Below are 24,243 nucleotides of genomic sequence, written 5' to 3' on the forward strand. Positions count from 1 at the left end.
CTTTGTGCTTCTGCCTCATTTCTTTACTTTTGCCTAGTGTGAGTGATTGGCCTCCCTCCCCCACCTTTTGACCCCCTTCCTCTGAGAGGGCCCCCAACTTAGTGGGGAGAGAGAAGGACCTGTCCTATATCTGGTACCCCTCTGGGACCACTTGGATCAGCTCAACTGGTAACCTAGCAACTCAGCCCCCTCCCCTCTCCCCGTGACCTGGTCCTGTTAGTCCTTTTCTTCCAGCTCAGTTCATTTTATACTCCTGAGGCTGGGGCCAGGCCAGGGAAAATCACCAAGGGAGCACAGTAAATGGTTTTTAAAAAATGATAATTCGTTCTCATGCCTTGGTGCTACTAAAGAAGCGTCATGTTCCCAGTAATTCTAAAAGCATTTGTGTCAATTTGGAGAATACATTCTAGGAATCTCTTGCTGTTCTTGGTGATAGGCTTTAGAAACTGTCAAAGCCTACAACTCTGAATATCATTAATTTTAAAAGATGCAAGTCCAGCTCACAAAAAAAAAGAATCATTATGAACTTTATGTTTGGGATTAATATGAAAGGGCAGTGGGAGTTTTACAAATCTATATCCGCAAAACTTTCAATGTTCTATACGTTAATGTAGGTGGAAAACCCTGGTAGAATTAGCTAGACCTAATTATTTTACAAATGAACACAAAATGTTTTTACAGTTTTAATATATACACTGAATTTCCAGGAAGGCAACAACTGTGGAGAAGTTGTTGGGGAAGAGGATATTTTGTTTTGTCCAAAACTTTACTAAGAGTTACTCACAACTTTTGAAAATAATGTCACTGATGACAGTGCCATTCATGGGTGTTTAAGTTGCCAATATAACATACCTGTATGAGTCTTCATTTATAGAGGTTGCTTTCACAGTGAGTTTACATATAGGTAGAAGCATCTCACTACTCTAATATATGCTTTAGTGTAGTCTTGCCTCAGGTATTTGTATATTGAACTACATATCCTATTACAAATTACTTTCCTTTTATTTCTTCTTTATAGTATAATTAGTATATTGCTATTTTCGAAATTATGTGCAAAAGCAGGTCATATTCACTATAAAGTTCATTTCAGGGTGGCAAAGAATGTATTAAAAATACTACATATACCAAGGGAGTGCCAGGGCTGCTTTCTAACTCTTAACATTTGGAAATCTTAGAGAGAAAATAAACATCCTCTTCCCCTAACACCCTTAATGTGCTTTTTAAAAATTTAAAGCTCATTGTTGAAAATTGGAGAAGTGCAGAATAGTAAGATTTCAAAAAATCACCTATAACTTCATCACCAAGATGGAATAATCACCATTAATGTTTTGTGCATTTCTTGGTAGTCTTTTTTTCTGTGCACATGTTTTTTTAAACATAACTGGAATTCAACTATAAATATAGTTTTGTAAACCTGCTTTTTTAACCTAGTATTTTCCATACCATTATAAATTATTTGAACATACTTCTTTTGTTTTTGAGGCAGGGTTTCACTCTGTTACCCATGCTGAGGTGCAGTGGTGCAATCTCAGCTCACTGCAACCTCCGCCTCCCAGGCTTAAGCAATCCTCCTGCCTCAGCCTCTCAAGTAGCTGAGACTATAGGCACATGTCACCACAGCTGGCTAATTTTTTGTATTTTTTGTAGAGATGGGGTTTCGCCATTTCACCCAGGCTGGTCTCAAACTCCTGACCTCAAGCAATCCGCTTGCCTCAATGTCCTAAATTGTTGGGATTACAGGTGTGAGCCACTGCTCCCAGCAGAAAATACTTCTTAATGACTTTGTAACACGTACATAACCCTCCTAATGTCAGACATTTAAGAGTTTCCAATTTTTCATTATTACAAATAATGATGGGATAAACTTCCTTAAATATGGGTGTATCTGTGATTATTTTTTTAGGATAGATTCCTGGAAGTAAAAGTATTGAGTCAAAGGGAATGGTCTTTTAAAAGCTCTTGATAAATGTGGCCAAATTGCTTTACTGAAAGGCTGTCCCCCTTGGTTTTGCCAGCAGTACATCAGAAAAGACTCTAGTCAACCCATCTCATTCAAACCTTTGGAAATTTTACTTGAGATGGAGCCTTGCTTTGTCACCCAGCCTGGAGTGCAGCGGCGCGATCTCGGCTCACTGTATTCTCCGCCTCCCAGGTTCAAGCGATTCTCCTGCCTCAGCCTCCTGAGTAGCTGGGACTACAGGCCTGTGCCACCACACCTGGCTAATTTTTGTGTTTTTAGTGGAGATGGGGTTTTGCCGTGTCAGCCAGGCTGTTCTCTAACTCCTGACCTCAAGTGATTTGCCCACCTTGGCCTCTCAAAGTGCTGGGATTACAAGTGTGAGCCACCATGCCCGACCTAAACCTTTGGTAATTTGATAGCTGTAAACTTATATCTCAGTGTTAGTTTATATTTCTTTAGTTAATAGTGAAGTTAAACACTTTCTGTACCTCTCCTCTGCCTTAGGTTAATTACCATTTGTATTTCTTCTGTGAATTGTCTGTCCAAATCTTTTGTCTGTTTTTCTTCTGGTGTTAAGGGGTTTTCTGATTGATTAATAAATTAGAACTTAGAGCTCACACTTCACCATGGGCCGGGAAATGAGGGGCGCTTGATTTGAAAGTTGCTTTACGACTCTAGAACTCAGAGTAGAATTACCTCCCTGACACTCCAAGCCCTTCACTTTCTTCACGCCCCCTCCCCCGCCTGCCTTCTCACTGCCGTTTCTGCCAGCCCCTGCCCATCTTCAGCTGCTTAACTGTTCCAACTTTGTTAAAAGGGTTGGAGTTTTATGCCCAAATAGTAGACATGATGATTATTTGTCATAAAACGCAGATTCTATTGAACAACACAGCTTAAAGAAACATATTGATCTTGTAGTCTGTGCTTCTCTCTTTCTCTTTCTCCCTCAAATTAAATACTGTAACTTACCCAAGGTCACATAGAGAGTCACTGGTAGAGCCAAGACCAGAACTCAGATGTACTGGCTCCCAGTCTAGAGAGTTTTCTGGCATAACCCACTGGTCCTCTGTCAAGCAGGTGTAGACAGATAAAAGAGTTGGAATAACTGCACATGACACTTGAATGAAATGAAGCTTTCATTTATTTAACATTCAGTAAATACTTGGTGAAGACTGACTGTGTGCTAGGGTTAACTTCAGGAGAAATTGCATTACCAACCCTCGTAAGCTGAGGAACAGTAGTGATTTTTCGGATTATTTGCCATTTTGGATGAATAGTACCGATAAGCTCTCCATTTTAGGCATACAGAGGAGTGACTATACATAGTCGGGCTGATATGAGAATGGTTGTTGGGTTTTTGTTTTAAACTAAACTCTCTTAAGTCTCTCTCCAGACCCCTGCATTTAGGTTGAACTGATGGTGTGGTTTCTTTAGCAGAGAAAGTCAGGAAGTTGCCTTGCTAGGTTCCCACAGTCAAATTGGCTGTCCCTTTGTGAGGGCCATTGCTCTGGGCTCTTTCTGACGCTATCCCTGGCAGGTCCCAGAGGCAATGGTATACAAATGCTATATTGGTCACTGTGAAGTTATAGGAAAAGGTGAAGCCTACATATCAAGTGCTATAGAATTCCATTTATTTAGGTCCTTCCTGGAGGAGGAGTCTTGGCTGACTCTAGAGGGGAGGCAGTTCCTTCCCACTTGATTGTGTTGTTGGCTGAATAATATGTAATATGGTCCAGGTTGTGTGAGAAGCTATGGGAGCCTCTATTGTGAAGGAGAGGTGGGAGAGCCACTTCTTTTCCCCAGTGGGAAATCTCATACCTCTTCCTGAATTTCCTGACTTGGGAGGGGGGAAGGTGTTGGGCCTTGTTGAGACGATGGTGATCAGTGCCTGTTTTTCCCGTAAGAAACCTTGTTTAGCCTTTGTTTTAATGTCCTTGGTCTCTCATGGCCCAACCATGGGTGGGGAGCTCTGTGAGTAAGAAATTAGAAGCTGACTCATAGGGACTGGGGCCTCAGTGCCATGTGTCAGATCACAGTGCCATAGGGTTTGGAGTTTAGGAGAGGGAATTTGTGGAGGCCTTTGAGGGGCTGATCAAAACCTGCTTGGGTGGTCTAAGGTGAGGCTCTGAGATACTAAGGCAGCAGGTGAGAGAGGACATGGTTCAGCCGGACTGTACCAGTGCCTCCAGCTGCTTCTCCTGACAGGAAAGAGAGGCAGAAGGTGGCTCTAACTCTGAACTGGTGAGGAGCTGGCTAGGTTCAACTCTTCCTTCTGAAATCTGGTCTTTATTCTCTTCTTTCTCCCAGCTCCTAGATGTCCAAGTGAGTTCCCTAAAGGAAGTCTAGTGCCTGGGGCTGATTATCTTGCTGTGGATTGGGCAGAGCCAGGGCTGCCCCAGGCTCCTCAGGTGGGCTTTTTTCATCACCAGCCTCTCTGGGCACCAGAGCTGGCACACTCTATCCCTGAATCCCAACACCTCCTGGGGGCCTGGACATCAGTGGTCTCTGGGATATGACAGGTCCGAACATCAGTCAGTCCTCAGACAACGACACGGCCTTTGTGCCCGGTATTGAGCTCAGTACCCTGAAAGTTACGAAAAAGTCAAGTAGCTGCCATTTAACGTCACTATGTGCTAGGAACTTTGTATGAGTTATCTGATTGATTTCTCTCATGACCCCCAAGAGGTAGGTATTATTAGATCATTATTCCTGTTCCACAGAAAAGAAATGTATATGTATGTAATTTACCTAACGTCATATAACTAGTAAGTGGTATAGCAAGAGTTTGAAAACACTTTAGTTGAACTCCAAGGTCTTTTGCTCTTGGTCACTCCATTGTACTCACTGGGGGTCAAAGGTCAGATGGGCCTTGAAAGGAGTGAAATGGAGGTAGCAGGATGGAGCAAATCAAGGCAGCCAGACACACTATCACTCCTTGAGCATGTATTTTGTGCTGGACACTGTGCGAAGTACTTTACGCTAGTACATTAAAACTTCATAACAGCCCCATGGGGCTAATGCTAGTATTCCTACGTTATTGTTGTGGGAATGGAGACTCAAGGAGGTTAAGTGGCTTGTCTAAGGTGACCCAGCTAGGAAGTGACACAGCCAAGACTTGAACTCAGGTAGTCCTGAAGCTCCTAAGTGCTAGGCCTTACCTACCCAAGAGAAGCTGCTGTTTGCTCTCCCCAGGCCCTGGAGAGGCCCATGGGCAGAGGAAGAACCTGCCTCATCAACCTCTTAGACCAGCCTGTCCCCCACCTTCCAAGGGGAGTGAACTAGAGGCCACAGCTCCCTGGGCTGCTGACCTCCTAGGCTGGGGTGGGTGTATATGGTCTCCAGCTGTGTAGAGTTAGCCTCTTGTACCCTAGACCTTGGTTGCTGGGTTCAGGGCACCACTTGGCATCTTCTAGAAGTGCATGGGGCAGGAAAAGAGGTACTAGCAGCCCTGCCTGGAGGAGGAGCTTTGGGCCCTGTGGCCCTGCTCAGCACTGCCTTTCTTGCCCCTTGGGCCCTGGCCTGTTCTACATGCCCTTGATGCCCCGCCTCACCTGCCCCTCCCAAACTCCTGTGATCCTTGGGGTCCTTGCACAGCTACCTACTTCAAGCCTGAAATCATCCTATACGCCAAACTGCGCCTGATATCCGAGACACACTCCCACCCCCGAGCTGCCTCTGCCCAGGGAAGGGGAGGATTTCCAAACATCATGTTCCCAGGCATTCCTCTCTTTCTGATATTTTCCTTTCCCCAGCTTAGAGCAATAGCGATTACATAGGGGTTTTAAAAGGTTTAGGAATCTCCTCTGATAGGCACACCCTGGTATGTATGGATTTTGACCATTTTGGGCATTATTCACCTCTCATCTTTCCAGAACTGGTGTCAAAAGGCCGCAGGATAATGATTTTGCTGCTGCTGTCCCATATTGGAGGCCAGAGGCATGGTCCCTATTTATTTGTTAATTTAGTTTTATTTTTAAAAAATTGAAATGCAGTTTCCCTTTTTTGTAGACATAAAAATAGAAATAATACTTTTGAAATGCAAATAAAATAAGAGTGTAGAAAGTAAGCATTTTTTTCCTTCACTTCCCTAGTCCCATCCCACGGCCCTCACAAGATCACCAGTAGTAGTGATTTGGTGCGGATCTTCATAGTCTTTATTCTGTGTATGTGTTCTCCTCTTCTAACATAAAAATGGAATCATCCTATTAATAATGTTTTAGGATTTGCTTTTCCCCTTGCTATAATGCAAATTTGTTTTACAACTAAAATGTTTATACACTGTTTGTGTAATTTTCAAATTTAAAATTAAGGAAGGCTGGGTGCAGTGGCTCAAACCTGTAATCTCACCACTTTGGGAGGCTGAGGTAGCAGGATTGCTTGAGCCCAGGAGTTTGAGACTAGCCTGGGCAACTGGGCAACATAATGACACCCCGTGTCTACAAAAACTAAACAAAAATTAGCTGGATGTGGTGGCACATGCCTGTAGTCCCAGATAACTCAGGGAGCTGAGGTGGGAGAATCGCTTGAACCCAGGAGTTCGAGGCTGCAGTGAGCCATGATCATGCCACTGTACTCCAGCCTGGGCAACAGAGCAAGACCCTGTCTCTAGAAAGATAAATAAATAAAATCAAAGAGTAAAAAAACACAAAGCTTTTCCTCAAGTCATTAAATATTTTTTCTACAGCATCATGTGTCATGGCTGCATGGTGTATGAACAAACCATAAAGCATTTAATTCCCCATTTGCATTGCTTTCAATTTTTTACTACTACAGACAGAGCTGTTGTGAATATCTTTGTCCATAAGTCTTTGTGCACTTACGTGGCTGTTTCTGCACTTATGTGGCTGATTAAATTCTAGAAGGAAAATGGTTGGGTCAGAGGGTCAGCTTGCCCTCCAAGGTGCCCAGGACCTTTGAATGCTTGTTGGACAAGGCCTTTGGAGAAGCAGTGTAGTCAACTTCTTCAACCTCCCCAACCCTCAGTCTCCTCCGTGGTAAACTGGGATGGTGAGGGCACCCGCCTCAGGGGGACACTGTGAAGATGACATGAGATGCTATATGTAAAGTGCCCAGTGCCTGGCACCAGTGGATGTGCTCCCTAAATGACTGCAATTATTCAGCACCCATTCGGGCTTTGAGGCTGTTAGGGCTCTTGTATCTTTGGTGAGGATCATGCTTGCAGTTTCCTGGCATCCCCAGTCACTAAGGGCGGTGGGATGAACGCAGCTGAGAACAAGCCCTGGAAATCGAGTGGCCTTGTTCTTACTCTGGCAGCAGCTCTCCCTCCAGTAACACCCTTCCCCAATGCCCAATGCAGTTAATTCTGGCAGAAACAAAGGAAGCTGGGGGTCTTTGTCTCCATCTCACCTCCCAAGAGATGGTACTGCTTTAGTGGGCACAGGGTGGGGGCCAGGAAGAGGTACTCTCAGAGAAAAGGCCATGCTGACCCCAAATCTCCCCCTTAGACCCTGGACAGCTCCCCAGTGCAGGCCCTTCTTCACAGGGGTGAGGGTTTTCAAGGGTCCTGTTAAAATGAACAGTTATTGAATAAGGAAAGTAGCCATTCCTCCCTATGCCTCTTGGACCCCAGCAAAGCCTGTGCCATGGAAGCCTGAGACTTGTTCTGAGGAGGGCTAGTTGGAGGGAAGGACAGAGCCAGCTAGGGCTTCAGACTGGCGCTTTAGGTGAGCAAAGTCAATGACAGTGAACATTTAAGGTAAAGGAAAGATGGCCCTGAAAGGACAATGACGGACGATTTGCTGAGACCAGCTTTGAAGGAGACTGGTCTGCCCCTCCCCACAGAAAAGATAACTGGAGACAGTAGTTTAGTTCTACCCATGTTTATTTCTACCAACTGGTCTCCCTCCACCCTTATATTTACACCCAACCCCTTTCCCAAAGCTAGCTTTTACCGAAGTTCCTGGTAGGAGGTCAAGAAGTGTGTCCACTTAGCCAGCAGTTCTAGAAGTTCTAGATGTAGTGGACACTGTCCCCAGGCTGGTTGGGCACCAGGGAAGGGCTACTCTGGGGATTCGGGGCACAGACTTGGTACCGGGGTCAAGGGAGGCCCCCACTCACAGATACTCTCCTTTCCTTCTGGGGCTCAGTGTACACCAAAACCTTCAGAAAGCGAAGTTGGAGTGGTGGACCCCCAATGTTAAGTTTAGTGCTCTCTTTGCTCGTGAGGACCCACACAAGTGGCCAACTCTGGACCCAGATCCTCAGCTGGCTTCTGAGAGGCAATTCTGTCCTTGGAAGCCAGGCCTGACCATCTGCAATTAGCCTTGTAAGAAGCCTCATTTGAAGGGGCCAGGGATGGAAGGGGAGGGTGCATATCGTAGGAGGTTTGGGCATTGTTTTAAGCTGGGGGAAGTTGCAGCTGTCCTGAGTTACACGGGGAGGGATAAAGTGGGTGAGCACAAGGAGCCATTTCACTTGAAAGATCGAGGCCCCTCTGGTCCCCTTGATAAGCCCCACTGGTGTCCCGGGCCACAGGTGACAGGAGAATAGACGTTTAATGTCACAGAATGTCAGAGCCGGCAAGGCCTTCAGTGATAACCCATTTTAACCCCAACCAGTCCTAAGCCTAGAAAGAGGAAGCCACTTGGTTCAAGTCTCATAGGATTTGGTGGTCAAACCTCTAAGAAAGCCAAGGAGAAGGAAAGTGGGTATGGTGCCAGTGGATTTCTTCAGCCCTTACTTAGGGAAACTGGATTTACCCATGGTCAGTTCGGGTTCTTTTAAATGGCCACCTTCCCTAGGGTTTCGAGACTGGCCTGAAACATTGACTTGGCCCCCTTTTCAGAAGCAGTGCAACAGGGGTAGGTGGTTTGGGGGCGAGGAGGATTTGGGGGCCTTGGTGGTGAGGGACATGGGCAGGGTCTCCCAGTGCCCTGCTTGCTGTGGCCGTGGCCATGGCAGGGGAGCAGTTGGTGCCAGGAGGGGCTGCGCTGTCAGTCGCTGGTGGAGAGTGGGGCTCAGGCAGGTGGGATGTGCCCTTAGGTGACTCCCCAGCCACTCTAGCTGAGCCTAGAACCTGTAGGGCCCTGGCCTGGCCTCTGCGGCCCTAAGTGTCCCTGGGGAAGCAGGGCCAGGCTCAGTGCCAGTCCTCTGGGCCTGGGCCACCGCGGGCAGCTGGGCCCACTCCTGCAGACTTTGCAGCTAGAGCCCAGCCTTGGCCTATTGCTAACACCACCTCAAGGTGCCCCGGCCAGGGAGAGGCCCTGCAGCTGCTCCTCAGTGCCCGCCAGCTCCGCCTCATCACGCCCGCTCTCTGAGCCCTCATAGCAGCCGGAGTCGCGAGGGATGTCCACCTTGGGGTCGGACACTGTGTGTGCCACTGGCTCCTGGCTGCTCTCGGCGCCCTCTTCTGCCTCCTCGCTGCCGGCTGCCAGGAACGAGAGAGGAAGACAGAATAAGGGGGTGTGGGTAAGGACCTTGGGAACTGCATCATAGGCAGTCTCTCCCTGTGGGCACCTGCCACCAAGCTGCCTCTCTCCTCACCACTTCCAGCTTAGAAGTGAGTGGGAGCTGTTTCCAGGCCAGCTCTGCAGCCCAGGAGCTCACACTTCTTTAGCACTACTAAGCTGGAGCCAGGCAGTGGGCCTGAATCCTGGCTCTGTAATTTATCTGCTTTGAGGCCTCAAATAAGGCTTTGCCTTCTTTGGCCTTAGGGTCCCCTTTGACCCAAAAGGGGTTGGGCCCAATCATCCCTACAACTCCTTTCTCCCACACACCTTCCCTGAAATTCTAATTCAAGTGGAAAGTCCTTCTCACTGCAGAGCGGTCCTAGGGCAGAGTGTGGACCGGGGGCAGGGCCAGGGCAAGCCTCCCCTCCCTGGAATGCTGGCGGGCACACACCCTTGCCAGGCTGTTCCTAAAGCCACTCACTGTCATAGTCCAGCAGCAGCTCAGCGGCCGTGAGCAGCTTGGCCCGGTGCTGCGGGTCCATGATGTTGAGCTCATTGAGATGTGTTTCTCGCAGCTCTTTGAAGTCCTCCAGTGTCTGGTAGCCATTGAGCAAGAGGGTGGACGTGTGCTCCTGTGGGCAGAGGCAGGCCACCGGCACAGCTGCTTACCAGCCACCCTTGCCAAGGCCCTCCCCAACTACGCATAGTTGTCATTTCCTCGTCCCCATCCCTGGGGCAATTGTGCCTCCCTGATACTAGGTACTAGTGAGGTCCAAGCTCAAACCTCCAGGCCGATGCGCTCCAGCAGCTCATGCAGGGTCTTAGGCTTGGGTCTCTTGCCCTTGCTCTGTCGGCGGCTGGGGCGGGCAGGCTCTACGGCTTCCTCGGGCAGCACATCCACATAGATGAATTTGAAAGAGCCCAGCTTGCCGTTGAGTAGGCCCTGCCATGTGCCCACAGGTGGCTTTTCAATGATCTGGATCACATCTCCTTTCTGTGGGGGGAGAGGAGAGGAGAAGGGAGCAGGGGACAGAGGAGGTGGGGGTCTTGGCCTCCACTGACACTGTCATAACCTGGTTCAGTCCAGCTTCCTTTTTGGGTGCAGCGTGCCAGGCTCCAGAGAAGCCCAAATGCTGACCTTACCTGCAGTTTCAGCGAGTCGTGGTCATAGGGGCTGGGAGTGAAGTCGGTGTGGACTCGTGCCCGGCCACAGAAGGGCCCTGTGTACCGGGGGGCAGATGGTTCCTCCCCGAAGCTGCCGGAGCCTGGGCTGGGGCTGCAGAGCTCACTGCCTGCAGGAAATGGGGCAGGGAAGAGGCTCACATTTGTCCCAGGACAGCTGAGACAGTGCCTAGCAGGTGCCTTCCAGGGGGTCTGCCTAGAAATTCCCAGGGCATACACTGGGAAGGCGGCTGGGCTCTGGCAAGCCTCACATGGCAGAAGGGATTCTGAGCCGCCCCTTGGCTACCCTGCAGGAGCACAGCTTCACCTCTGGGGCCTCGGTCATGAAAAGAGTTGACAACGGGAGGAGAAACGGCTCATGACCAAAGAATGGGCAAATTAGGAGGGCCTCCAGAGACCAACTGGGCCAACACCCCAATGAACAAAATCTGAGGTCACACAGACCAAGTGAACTGCTCAAGGCCTCTCATTTTATAATTGGCAGCACTGACTCAGTCCATTAGACTCCATGTTCCCTGACTCCCACTCCAACGCTCCCTCCGCCCAGGAAGCTACCTGCTGCATTAATATTTGACTTTTCCTGCTTAATAACTCAATGTTTAGTTACAACGCCACATACAAACTCAGCTGGGCTCCTTCTCCTTGGGAAGAGCAGAGTAGTGGGCATTGTGAATGATTTTCAGTGGGGGGCAGGGAAGTGTCTGTGGAGCCAGAGAAAGAGCAGGAAACTTGGAATGGGCCTGAGGGGCGAGAAAGGCAGTGCTGAGTGGGGCTATGGGACCCAAAGCCCCTTCCTGGAGGAGTTCCCTGCTGGTACCTCTTGTCCTGCCCCATGGACTTCTAGAAGATGCCAAGTGATGCCCTGAGCCCAGCAACCATGGTTTAGGGTCAAGAGGCTGACTCTTCACAGCTGGAGACCTCATACTCCACCCCAGCTTGGGGCATCAGAGGCCCAGGGAGCTGCAACCTCTAGCTCCCTTTGGAAGGGTGGGGACAGGCTGGTCCAAGAGGGTGACTGAGACTTCCTCTGCCTGTGGGCCTCTCCAGGGCCTGGGGACAGCAAGTGGAAGTTCCTCTATGGTACATCTGAGTTCAAGACTGGGTCACCTTGGGCAAGTCACCTAACCTCCCTAAGACTCTTTCCACATCAGTAAAGCAGGGATAATAGTACTGGCCCCATGAGGTTGTTGAGAAGATTTAATGTGAAGAGGGCTGGGAATGTTCCCAGCAGGCAAACAGTAAGCATTCATTTATCTTACCCCACTCCCAGATAGCCCGCCACCAGCACGGCTGTAACCCAGTCCTTTCCTCTCGATTCAGCAGGTGTCCCCCGCATCCCTTACTCACTTGTTGACGCCTGGCGGCTGAGCGCTGGAAGTTCACGCTCCTCTTCCTCAGAAAAGGCCAGCGCCATCTTCTCAGGGCCGGGGCTGTCCAGGCTGCAGTCTGGAGATGTTGGGGAGGCAGAGCCCTCCTCCGGAGTGTCTCCCTGCAGGGAGGGAAGGCGGGAAGCCCTAAGAGCCTCGCTGGGGTGTGCATGAAGCCAAGGAAATGGGTCTGGGCTTGGTGAAGACCTGGGGGCTGCCTCAAACCCCAGCTCTGCCACTTACAGGCTAAATGACACTCTCTGAGCCCTAGTTTCGCCTTTTGTAAAAATGAGAGTGACAGTTCAACCAGGGTGTCGTGTAGATGTGCTTTTGTCAGCCTCAAGTGCCGATGTACATACAGAAAAGACCACGGTGGCACAACCTGGACTAGCCATTGCTACCACACAATTGGGTAGAAACTACTTTTGCCTGTGCTTCTGTGTGCCAGGCCTGCCTGCCATTTCACTGAGTCCTCACAGTGACACCTGAGGGTAAGTGGTATTGTTGGCCTGAGTTTACAAATGAGAAGTAAGGCCCAAGGGTTACTTAGTCCTCATTCATAAACTCAGGCCAAAGGAACTCGGGTTCGAGGCCCAAGGGAACTCATAACTAAAACTGCCAGACTCCAGAGCTACCCCCACCTCACCACACCTCAGTGAGGTGATAACTGTTTTTGTTTGTATGTTTTTGAGATGGGGTCTTGTTCTGTCGCCCAGGCTGGAGTGCAGTGGCGTAATCTCAGCTCACTGCAGCCTCTGCCTTTAGGGTTCCAGTGATTCTCCTGCCTCAGGCTCCCAGGTAGCTGGGATTACAGGTGCACGCCACCATGCCCGGCTAATTTTTGTATTTTTAGTAGAGACAGGGTTTCACCATGCTAGCCAAGCTAGTCTCGAACTCCTGATCTCAGGTGATCTGCCTGCCTCGGCCTTGCAAAGTGCTGGGATTATAGGCATGAGCCACTGTGCCTGGCGAGTTGATAACTGTTTAACAGCTGGCCCCCCGATGAGTTGCCAATTCCTGTGTTGTAAATACTCCCCACCACGGCCAATGTTAAGCTACCATTTTGATGTCACTGGATGTGTTGTCCGAAATGAGGGTGAGGCTATTTCCACCATGAAGATGCTATGGATGCAAGTAACCTCAACAACACTGATAAGAGTAAAAGGTAGTGCAAGAATTAGGAAGTGATGAGTTTTGAAGATTTACTGTTATTTTTGTTCTTTTTTACAAAATTTTATTTTTATTTATTTATTTACTTATTTAGAGACAGGGTCTCACTATGTTGCCCAGGCTGCACTCTTACTGGGCTCAAGCAATCATCTTGCCTCGTCCTCCTAAGTAGCTGGGATTATAGGTGTATATCACCACACCCAGTGTACCTTTTTTTTTTGAATATTATTTACCAAATTGTAAGTGCTACAGTTTGATTTTTAATAATGGTTGTGTTTAACAACTGGCTTGCAAAATTCCTGACAGTTTGACCAATTGCTCTCGTGAGCTGGTATAAGTCAGTACACGCCAACTCCAGCATACCACTGCCTTTTAGAGCCGTGACACCCCAGACTCACTGTGTGATTTAAGCTACTTGGGCCATGCCTGCCTCACAGCTGTCTGTGCCACCTTTCCTCCCTGGGCTGAAGACAGTCTTCTCTGTTTTTTTTTTTCTCTCTCTCTTTTTTTGAGATGGAGTTTTGCTCTTGTCACCCAGGCTGCAGTGCAATGGCACGATCTTGGCTCACTGCAATATCCGCCTCCCAGGTTCAAGTGATTCTCCTGCATCAGCCTCCCGCGTAGCTGGGATTACAGGCACCAGCCACCATGCCTGGCTAATTTTTTTGTATTTTTAGTAGAGACAGGGTTTCGCCATGTTGGCCAGTCTGGTCTTGAACTCCTGGCCTCAGGTGATCCACCTGCCTTGGCCTCCCAAAGTGCTGGGATTACAGGTGTGAGCCACCACGCCCAACCTGTTTTCTCTTATAGGGATCCTATGAGAGAAAATAGGCCTCCCCAATCCCAGGGGCTAGTTCCAAAGCAAAGCTTTGAGGGATGGATTGCCTCAGGCCATCTCATCATTCTTCCAGCTGCCCCTGTCCCAGGCCCATCTCTCCAAGAAGCATCTGTTGCCCAGACTTTCTTTCTTCCTCTTTTTTTTTTTTTTTTTTTTTGAGACAGTTTTGCTCTGTTGCCCAGGCTGGAATGCAGTGGTGCGATCTCAGCTCACTGCAACCTCTGCCTCCCAGATTCTCCTGCCTCAGTCTCCCGAGTAGCTGGAATTACAGGCATGTGCCACCACACCTGGCTAATCTTTGTAATTTTACTAGAGATGGGGTTTCGCCATGTTGGCCAGGCTTGTCTCAAACTCCTGACCTCAAATGATCGGCCCCAGCCTCCCAAAGTGCTGGGTTTACAGGCATGAGCCACCATGCCCAGTCCTGTTGCCTAGACTTGAATCCCTTCTGAAACTCCACCCCTTCCCCAGCCAACCTCCTCCCACCTCAAGACTGTTCCTGGCTGCCTGTCCGAGGCTGCGAGTGAGTTTTCCTTCCCATGTGACCTTCCTTCTTGCATCGAATAAGACCTTCGGGTCTGAGTAGTGGCTATTGAGGTAGTTATGCTCACATTCTGCCAGAGCTGTCCCCAGCCCTCAGACACCCCCTACCCTGCATCCCCAGGCCTCACCATCTCTTCTGACAGGGCCTTCACCATCATCTTGCCCGTCTTCCTGTTCATGGTTCGGGAAATCACTGCCCTCCACTTCTTCCCCAGCTTTTTGCCACTCTTCCCAGCATCCTCTGGGGTGGGGACACCTGAGTCATCTTCTGGAATCTGTGACAATAAAAGAGGTGATCCAGGGACCCTAGTGGTCCTGCCTGGGTCTGGGACTTGAGGCACAAGAGGACTTTTGGTCACAGCAGAAGCTGGAGAGGGTGGAGTTGAGAGGCCCCCATCCCTTCCCCTCTTAGCTCCAGCCATGTCCTTAGCCCTATAAATTTATAAATAGTTTGCTGTTTAATTTGTAATTGAAAGGAATGCAGGGGAGTTCTTAGTGTGGGGAGACATGGGCCCTCTGTGTTAAAGGGGGCTTTGCCCCAACAATTCTATCTCCTCTTCACCATCCTCCCTCCCACTCCCACTCCCCTGCCCAGGGCCTGCAGCCGGATCCCCCAAGAACACCCTGAAACTCACGTTATCGTCCAGATTAAACTCCTTCTCGCTCACCACGGGGGAGCTGGGTTTGGATTTGGCAAAATCCTTGAAGCTGCTGGAGCGCTGAAGGGAGAGCTGGAAAAAGCATGGGTGTTGCAATCAGTGAGCTAAATGGCTGTCCAAGGGCCTACATACATATTCGCAGCCCCCGCCACCCCGCCATGCAACAGCCACAGCCCAAGGCTGGCAGAGCCACATTACCCTGAGAGCCCAGGGTAATGGTCCTCGATATTCTTGGAGCTACCTGGCTTCATCCCATTCTTCACCCCAGCCCTGGCCACAGACCAAGCTCCTGACCTCAAGAGCTTCACAGCTCAATCGGGCCTCAGACTTAGCCTGAAATTCCACCAGTTCCTCAAGTTTGGTCTCCAGAATCCTGAAGCAAAAGACTACAAAAGTCAGAGTAAACGTGTATCTACCACTAGAGACACCTCAGTATGCACGAGCGCATCGCCGGGTGTGTAACTGAGCAAATCTCTCCCAAAACCCGTGGCTCTGGCCTCCACGTCCTGGGTGTGCTTAGAGCCAGGCCCCCAGTCACAGTTATAGGAACAAACACGCTGGGGTCTCCAGCCTGATGAGTTTGTGTCCCAAGAAGAGCAAGACAATCCGACTAGAAGCCAGCGAGACCTGGCATGACACTTTCTTGAAAACCACAGTGGAGGCTTGCTCACAGAAGAGGCCCACAGATTTAGGACACACGTGACTGGGGCTAATTTGGTGGAAGAAAGACACCATTTTCTCTTTCTTCCCAGCTTTTAATCTTAGCCACTGATGTGGTGAGCTGGCAACCATGACGTTTGCCGGTGTTTGGACTTTTAGGCATGACCTATTGTTTGCGGTTTGTGTTGATGAGGCGGTTTTTAGGATATGAGCTTTTTTTGTTTTGAGACGGAGTCTCACACTGTCACTAGGGCTGGAGTGAAATGGCGCAATCTCGGCTCACTGCAACCTCTGCCTCCCAGGTTCTAGGGATTCTCTTGCCTCAGCCTCCTGAGTAGCTGGGATTACAGGCATGAGCCACGACACCTGGCTAATTTTTTTTTTCAGTAGAGACAGGGTTTCACCATGTTGCCCAGGCTGGCCTCCAACTTGTGACCTCAGAGGATCCACCTGCCTTGGCCTCCCGAAGTGCTGGGATTACAGGCGTGAGCCACCATGCTTGGCCGAGCTTTCTTAAATGTATATGCACGGACATAGCAAGATAGCAGCCAGAAACCAGGGCAAGGCAGGTAACGGGGGTGGGCCCTCGACAGAAGAGGTTGAGGCTGAGCCTGTATCAAGATAAACAGTCGAGACCAGAAGATACACACAGGAACCAGGGTTCACAGATGGCCAGACAGATAAAATAGGATAGACTGCAGACACCCGAGATAAGGGCTTGAGGAACTGAAGCCCCAAACCCACACAACACTGAAGGTTTCACATCCTCTTTCCTAATAAAGGGGTTGTGTGTCCAGTGACAAACTCCCAGGGCAAGGGCAATATCACCTGCCCCCGACTAACACACATATAATTGGGCCAAATTCCTGGGGACTGCAGTGTAGCAGTTTAGCACTCTTGGTGGGTCTTGACCAAAGCCAAGTCAGCAATCGGGGGTCAGGGGTCACACATTCCTAAAAGTCACAGCGAGATAGTTGATGAGAAACTAGGTCACTGGTCAGGCCAAGCAGACGCTAGCACGATCAGGCCCTCATGGGTGGGGTGCCTGCAACCTCAGTCAGAAAGCCTCCTCTGTATTGCCCTGGCGAGCTGAAAAGGGCGCTATAAGTGGGTGTGGGGAGCAAGCATGACCATGGGGTGACCACTCTGGTTCCTCTGCATCTTCTCCATTTTCTTTTCTTGGTTGTCTCCTCCCACTATTCTTTTTTCTTTTTCTCCCTTTCTTTCCTTTTCTCTCTACCTTCCATTTATTTTCTCCTCTTATATGGCTAGGATGCAGCTGCCTGGGTAACTTCCTCCTCTTACTGCATGGAAAAGAGGGAACAGAGAGAGGGTGAGCATCGGGCTGGCCTGGTCCGAAGGAAGGCAGGCTGGGCTGCTATTTATAGGCCGATAGGGCCTATTGTGGCCTTCTCTCCACCAACCCTCAGCCCGATCTGCAGACCAGGAGGCTAAGAGTCGCCCCTGAAACCCTAGGGACTGGTGAGGCTGGAAAGCAAGCAGGAGAGCAGACGTGGGGCCGGAAGTCGGCTTTGTTGGGGAAGAGTAAACTCACTGCCTGCCTGCCCTCTAATTGCAGCTCTTTCCCAAGGCCTTTTCCTGTCATTAATCTGCAGTCTGGGGGCTGGGAGGAGAGGCCTTTGGCTCCCAGGCCTTGTGCGAGGGTCCCTCTGTCCCAGTTTTAGTCCAAAGCAGGAGGAGATAATCACAAAGGACTACAGAGATGGTGCTGTCCAGTTGGCCGCTCTCAGTCCAGGGAGATGGAAAGGACAAACACAGTGTTCTTTGGGTGATCGAGTTTCAGGACCCTCTAGGGTGGTGTTTTGCCAAGCGTACCTCTAACCTCAGGGACAGCCCCAAATATCTTGATTGCCTTTCAGGGACAGATGACCCCACTCAGGGTTGAGTTGAAATCCTTGAGCCCATCTGGGTTTTCTGCTGGCTTCCCTTTGGAGCGAGGACTTCCTGGGAGTCACGCCTGACGGGGGAGGAGGTGGTACCATACACTGGTGGCCCCCTTTTCACTTCATGGCTCAGGGGAATGTGTGCGCCTCTTGGAAAGTGCTACATTTCAAATGTATATTACATTTGAAATTTATATTGAAATATATTGTTGCGTATATCTCAATATTCCAATATTGTATGTTACATTTGAAATATATATTGAAAATATATTGTTGAGTATATTTCAATATGTATTTCAAATGTAATATACAATACATTTGAAATGTAAGGCCACCAAAGAGTATATATACACCATATGGTTCCCCCTATATAATTATAGTTCAAAGCCTGGCAGAGCTCACCTATGCTGTTGGCAGTCAGGACGGTGGTCACCGTGGGAGAAAGGGGGCGTGTAGTGACTGGCAGAGGCATGAGGCAAGCTTCCTCAGCACTCTCACAATGCTGAATTCAACTCTGGGATGTGTGACCTCCAGCAAGTTATCGAACCTCTCTGAAGCTCACTTCACATCACGGCAAGGGTTCCCATCTTGGTTCTGCCACCAACCGACTGCGTAAAGCTGGGTATGTTTCTTAACTTCTCTAGGTTTCTGTTTCCTCTTTAGTTAAAGACAAAAGTACCGACCTCATCTGGCTGTTGTGAGGATGAAATGAGCTAGTACGCATATAAGTACTTGGAACATTGTCTGACACAGCAGTCCCTTGCGGAATGTTGGTTTATGTTTACTCTTTCCTACGACCCACCTCCAGCCTCTTACCTTGGAATTTCCCCACTGGAATACTCTGCCCTTCTCTCTGTTGGCTGTAGCTTCTCCCCCTTCCAATTTAAGTGGAAAAATCGCAAATGCCCATCATCTGTATAATGGGTAAATTAATTGTGGCAGAGTCACACAAAAGAGTAGTACCCAGGAATGAGAAAGTACAACTGTTCCCAACAATATGAATGAGTGTCACAAATATATGGTTGAGTAAAGGGGCTGGCCACCAAAGAGTATATATACACGATATGGTTCCCCCTGTAAGTTCAAAGCCCGGCAGAGCTCACCTATGCTGTTGGCACTCACGATAGTGATTGCCCTGGGGGAAAGGGGGCATGTAGTAACTGGAAGGGACATGAGGGAAGCTTCTAGACTTCTGAGAATGTTCTGTTTCTTGATCTAGGTGCTGTCTACATGGGGTGTTCACATTATTGAAACTCATTGGGTGGCGCAATTATGATTTATCCACTTCTCTGTATGGATACTATACGTCTATAGAAAGATTTTCCAATTCCAGTTTAAAAGGCAGCATCCATACAGAAACCATGCCCTGATCAACCCCTCAGAGGTACACACCGCCCCAGCTGGCGTTCTTTTCTCTTGCTTCCTGAGCAAACTTGGCTTTTTCCCCAGGGGTCTCCTGAGCCACCCCCTCTGCTCCTTCAGGGTACCAGGCATATACTGAGCTCTAGGCCCTGCCTCTGTGTGTGTGTGATTCCAGCAATGAGGGGCTAAACACCTCTGGCATGCCCGACACCCTGCCAAGTGCTTCATGTGTGCCAGCTCACTCCAGCTTTATCGCAACCTCGCATCATATTCACACTTCGACGCGGACACCAAGATGCAGTATGAAGTGCCCTAGGCAGGGTGACGCAGCTGGTCTGGGGAAGAGCAAGTATCCAAACCCTGAGCTCATGCTGTTGCTCCGCCTCACCAGTGTAGAAGTTAGCAGTGGACTGACTGCAGCGCTGACTGCATGCAGGTGGTTTTTGAACAGAGCTCCCAGGAAAACAGGTGGGAGTGCGGAGGGGGAAGGGCTCAGGCGGGACTTTGTGGAGGAGGTGCATTTGAGCTGGGCCATGCAGGGGGAGGCAGGATTTCTCCAGGCAGAGCTCTGAAGGGTTTGAACAGGAATGAAAGTTAGAGACATTGAGATGGGGTGATGGGATGGTGGGTGGTGGAGTAGAAAAGGCTATGGAAGGCTCTTGCCAGCCAGGCCAAGGACATGTATCCTGTGGGCAGTGAGGAGTCACTGAAAATACGAAGTGCATGCTGGTGGGGTGTGGGGGTCATGCTAGAGGTGTGCCGTAGGAAAGGAGCGATGGAGAAAGAGGGAATGTGGTGGAGTAGGAGCATCCTTAGGGGAAGCAAGTCCAGGAAAATCCCCTCTCCACTTCCTACACCTCAACACTGGCCTTTGGATGAAATTAGATCAAAGGGCATGCAGAGCAAGAACTTGAAGTAAGTGAAAGTCTCCAAAGTGCAGCTAAGGGGTCTGTCTTCCAACCCTGGGGCCTCTCCAGTCCTTCATGATCCATGGGAGATGCCACGTCCTGGCCCCACCGTTCTAGAGGGCCCTCCCCCTCCTCAGCTCCGGTGGCTGGAAGGTCACTCATTCCACAGCTATCTGGGTCTGCCCAATGGAGTTCTCCCGCTGATGGGTTGAGTCTTTTATGCTCATCAGACTCTTCTAGCGCCTTTGAGATCAACAGGGGGTCAAGAGAGTGGAGAGACAGAAGGGATCAAGACTCTGGAGTCAGACAAATCTTGGCTTGGATCCCTGCTCGGCAGCTTCCTAGCTGTGTGACCTTCAGCAAGTTGCTTCACCTCTGTGAGCCTCAGGTGTCAAATAGGGATAATGACAATATCCGCCCCTACCTCACCAGGTTGTCATGGGGAGTGAACAAGCTAAGAGATGCACAGCACTGTGCCTGGCATCCCATGAGCCCTCACTCAGTGGTGGCTCTTAGTGCTATTAAGTCTTGTGTTTTCCAGGCCAGCAATGGGGCTATGGCTTGTTCTTCTTCGAAGTATCTCTCTATCCCCACCCATGCCTACAGGAGGCACCCCCTCGTGTGCACATGCATACATGCAACAGGGTACTCACATCTATTTTGTGTGAGCTCTACAACCTCTTGAGGGGACAGATGAGGAGTTATCCTCCTTTTCAGAGGCAAGGAAACTGAGGCCCAAACGAAGTCAATGAGCTGTCCAAGGTCCTACAGCTAGAACATGGTAGGATTCCAGCTCAGCTTTCTTGCCCCCTGCCTGGCACATTCTCCATTGGCAGGCCCAGGAGAAGAAAGGGCAGGAGAGAGAGGCCTCTCTTGCCTTTGTGCCTTCCTCTCCACCACGTTATCTCAGTCTTCGAGAGGAAGGGACTAGCAGTGATGGAGCCAGCCTGCTGCCTCCGGGCCTGGGGAAGATTCTCTGCGCCTTCTGGAAGCTTGGCTTTTCAGATGGCATTTCCACAGTCTGAGACTAGCAGAATGTGTGGAGGCAAGCTCATCCCAGCTCTGGAGGCTGGCATCAGCTTTGGCAGGGGTTGGGGTGGGGTTTGCCCAGACTACCCTCCCCTAAATGACCCCCTAAAGGACATGGGCCTCAGAGAGCCACTTATCTTGCTTCTCCTGGGAGAGGCCTGGGGAAATGCCAGAGGCTCACCTGCCTGCTGAACACAGAATTTGGGTAATTGAAGCTGGGAAAGAAAAAGGGGACTTCTGGCTTCTGTGTGCCCCTGGGCACATCCTGCTGATGTGGCACAGGGTCCCAGTGTCAAAGTGTCAGCTCTTTTTCACATTATCCTCCAGCTCAGCGCCCCTGTGGTTTGGGGCCTAGCGGTGTCTCTAGAGCAGTCTCTGTTTCTCACCCCCACCAGCCAGAAAGCAAGGGGAAGTGGCCCTGCTTGCTTAAAAGTGGCAGCCAATGGCAGGCCTGCTGGGCCCAGAGCCATGCAGAGTTTGGATGAGGATGACATAGTCTGTATGAAGATTCATGAACCTCCCCCCTCCCCCGCCCACCACCACTGCAACCTTAGAGAAGCAGCTGGGGTGGGGAGAATACAGCCGGAAGTGGCAGCCACCCCAGGACCCGAGAGCTGGGGCAGGATGCACACCCCAGTGCCCCGAGTCTCAATCTTTCAGCTGCCTTGGCCTCCATCTCTGAACTGCTCCCCTGACAAGGCACTTCGCCATAAGTCACCTGGGCTGAGCTCCAGGGAAAGCTGGGGGGGATAGCCTGGGCCTCTTGGACCTAGCTCGAGCCTGCTTTGGGACCGTCCTAGCATCCCACTGGATGTGCAGGATATGCTTGCTGATTGCCTGGGAGAATCCTTCAGTCGAATTAAAGAATTAAGTCTAGAAATCCTCAAACCCAACCAAAGAAATCTGGAAATCCTCAAATCCAACCACAAAATCCTAAATCTGGCAGAGCTTCAGGGAATCTTCCAATCCAGCCTCTGCCCCAGGAGGATGAACACCTCAGACATCTATGGTAGCTGCTTTTCCTCCCAGCCTTTAAAATCCCCGCTCCTCAGCCTTCGCTCCTACTCACTGCCTCAGCTTCGTTTCTCATTCCCTACCCAGGAAGAATCTGCATGCCCTCTGCATCCCACTGTACTTCCGGACTCCTTTTTCCCCAAGCCTGGAATGGCCTCAGGCCCCATCTCCAGGTTGGCTCCATCTCGGGTGGGGCTGGGGAGCTACCACAGAACTGAGCCAAGTGGGCAGGATCTGAGCCGTGGCCAAAGTGGAGACGGGAGTGGGGGGGTGGTCCTGTGAGCATCATGGCTCCAAGCTGGGCAGCCCAGCGGGGCCCTTTGAGTGAGATGGCTCCTGAGAGGCCATGGCTGGGGCAGAAGTGGTGGCAGGACCAGCGTAGAGAAGAGAGAATTAAGTACAGGCTTAGGGTTCAGCTTGAGCATTGTATTTTGTTATTCTCAAATTCTAGTCTAAGATTCTGGTCCCTAATTTTAGATCTTTTTTCCCATCCTTGTAGGGTTGAATTGCATGACTCTAGACTTGTAATGATTTATTCTGTAACTCGGTTGCTCCAGAATTTTAAATGTCTCTTCTGTACTTCTGTTACTCTTATAACCTTTGGGTCCCTGTCCCGTTGCCCTCTAGGTGAGTGGCTCTCACCTACAGACTCAAATATGGCCTTTGGCTCTTCCCACTTCCAAGAGTCTTGCGGGGGATGGGTCAAGAGAGCAGAGGAGGAAAGGAAGATGTGAGTTCCCAAAGATGCTCCTCACCTTTTTCTTCTGAGTGGGCTCCTTCTCGCTGGCATTGGAGGGCTTGCGGCGCAGCATGATCCTCCACCCTGGGAGACTCCGTCTCTGCTCTCCTAGGTGTCAAGATGCAGAGGACTCTTGCTCAGCCTTGCCAGTACTGCCCGGGGGCACGGCATGAACCGAGCCTTCAGCTGCCACTCTGACTGCTGCAGTGGCAGCTTGGGGGTGCGGGCCATGGACACCCGGCGGGAGCAGCATACAGGAAGCCCTGCCACGTGACCTGCTCTTACAGCAATCGCAGCCCCTGCCGGCCCCTAGGGAGGAAGGAAGTCCAAGCTTCAGTCTCCAGAGATTCTAATGCAGACGGCTCTTGGGTTGAAGAGTCAGAGAAAGTCCCTACTTTGTTGTCTCATGCCAATCATCATCAGTCCTTCTGCTCCATCTTCCCAGAGATGGACAATTAAACTCAACATTATATGGCCTACTCAAGCCCTTTATCTCACTGACCAGAATCCAGAAACCAGAAATTGGACCATCTGTCTGCCTGTTGGATCAATGCTCCTGGTCAGCTTGCATCATCAAGGTCATCATTGCCATCACTACCATTACCATCAATCACCCCTGTGACCATCACCACTGTTACCATTACTCCTCTCAATAGCCATCACCGTACAGCCATCAGGCCTGCAGCCACCCCAGCTGCCATCAGCACACTTGCAGTCATTGTCCTCACCTGTACAGTTGACATCCCTCAGCCACGTATTCAGCTGGCTGAATACAGTATCTTTAAGATTTTCTCATGCTGTGAAATATTCTTCAATGACATGATTTATAATGGCTGCTGAACGTCTCATTGTGTGGATGTGCCATGCTTATTTCACCAAGCCCCTGCTGATGAACTTGGGTTGGCTTAAATTATTCGTTGAACATACTTATGGTAAATATTCACATCTGTAGTTTTTTCTTTTCTTTTTTTCTCTTTTCTTTTTTTTTTTTTGTTTTTTTTTTTAGACAGAGTCTCGAGCTGGAGTGCAGTGGCGTGATCTTGGCTCATAGCAACCTTTGCCTCCCCAGTTCAAGTGATTCTCCTGCCTCAACCTCCCAAGTAGCTAGGACTACAGGCATGCGCCACCACGCCCAGCTGATTTTTGTATTTTATTATTATTTTTTTTTAGTAGAGATGGGGTTTCACCATGTTGACCAGGATGGTCTCGATCTCTTGACCTCGTGATCTACCCACCACGGCCTCCCAAAGTGCTGGGATTACAGGCAAGAGTCACCACGCCCAGCCCACATCCATAGTTTTTTTCTTTAGGAGAAATATCCAGAAGAGGAATTGCTGGGGTCAAAGGTATGCACCTTTTTAAGGCTTTCAATTCTGTGGTACTTGTGAAATCCTTAACTGGTCCACCCCTGTTCCCAAGATGTTCTCGTGACTTCCTCCCTGATTCTGCTTTATGCCCTCTGACCATCCAACCTTCAGGGTGAGCTCAGGGAAGACAAG

General features: G+C 49.8%; 1 protein-coding gene across 1 annotated transcript; it reads right to left on the reverse strand.

Moving 5' to 3' along the window:
• Positions 1-7,784: 7,784 nt before the first annotated feature.
• Positions 7,785-23,014, reverse strand: SASH3 (SAM and SH3 domain containing 3). The gene is made up of 8 exons (XM_012458728.2): positions 22,761-23,014; positions 15,105-15,200; positions 14,598-14,744; positions 11,899-12,040; positions 10,513-10,661; positions 10,154-10,363; positions 9,851-10,001; positions 7,785-9,347 (listed from the first exon to the last, which is right to left on the reverse strand). Exons 1-8 carry the CDS (start codon positions 22,815-22,817, stop codon positions 9,157-9,159), a joined length of 1,143 nt encoding a protein of 380 aa, XP_012314151.2. The 5' UTR covers positions 22,818-23,014; the 3' UTR covers positions 7,785-9,156.
• Between the last annotated feature and the right edge of the window lie 1,229 nt (positions 23,015-24,243).

The sequence above is a fragment of the Aotus nancymaae genome, unplaced genomic scaffold, assembly GCF_030222135.1.
Source record: "Aotus nancymaae isolate 86718 unplaced genomic scaffold, 86718_ANA_hifiasm-v0.15.2.pri h1tg000004l, whole genome shotgun sequence".
Lineage (NCBI taxonomy): Eukaryota > Metazoa > Chordata > Mammalia > Primates > Aotidae > Aotus > Aotus nancymaae.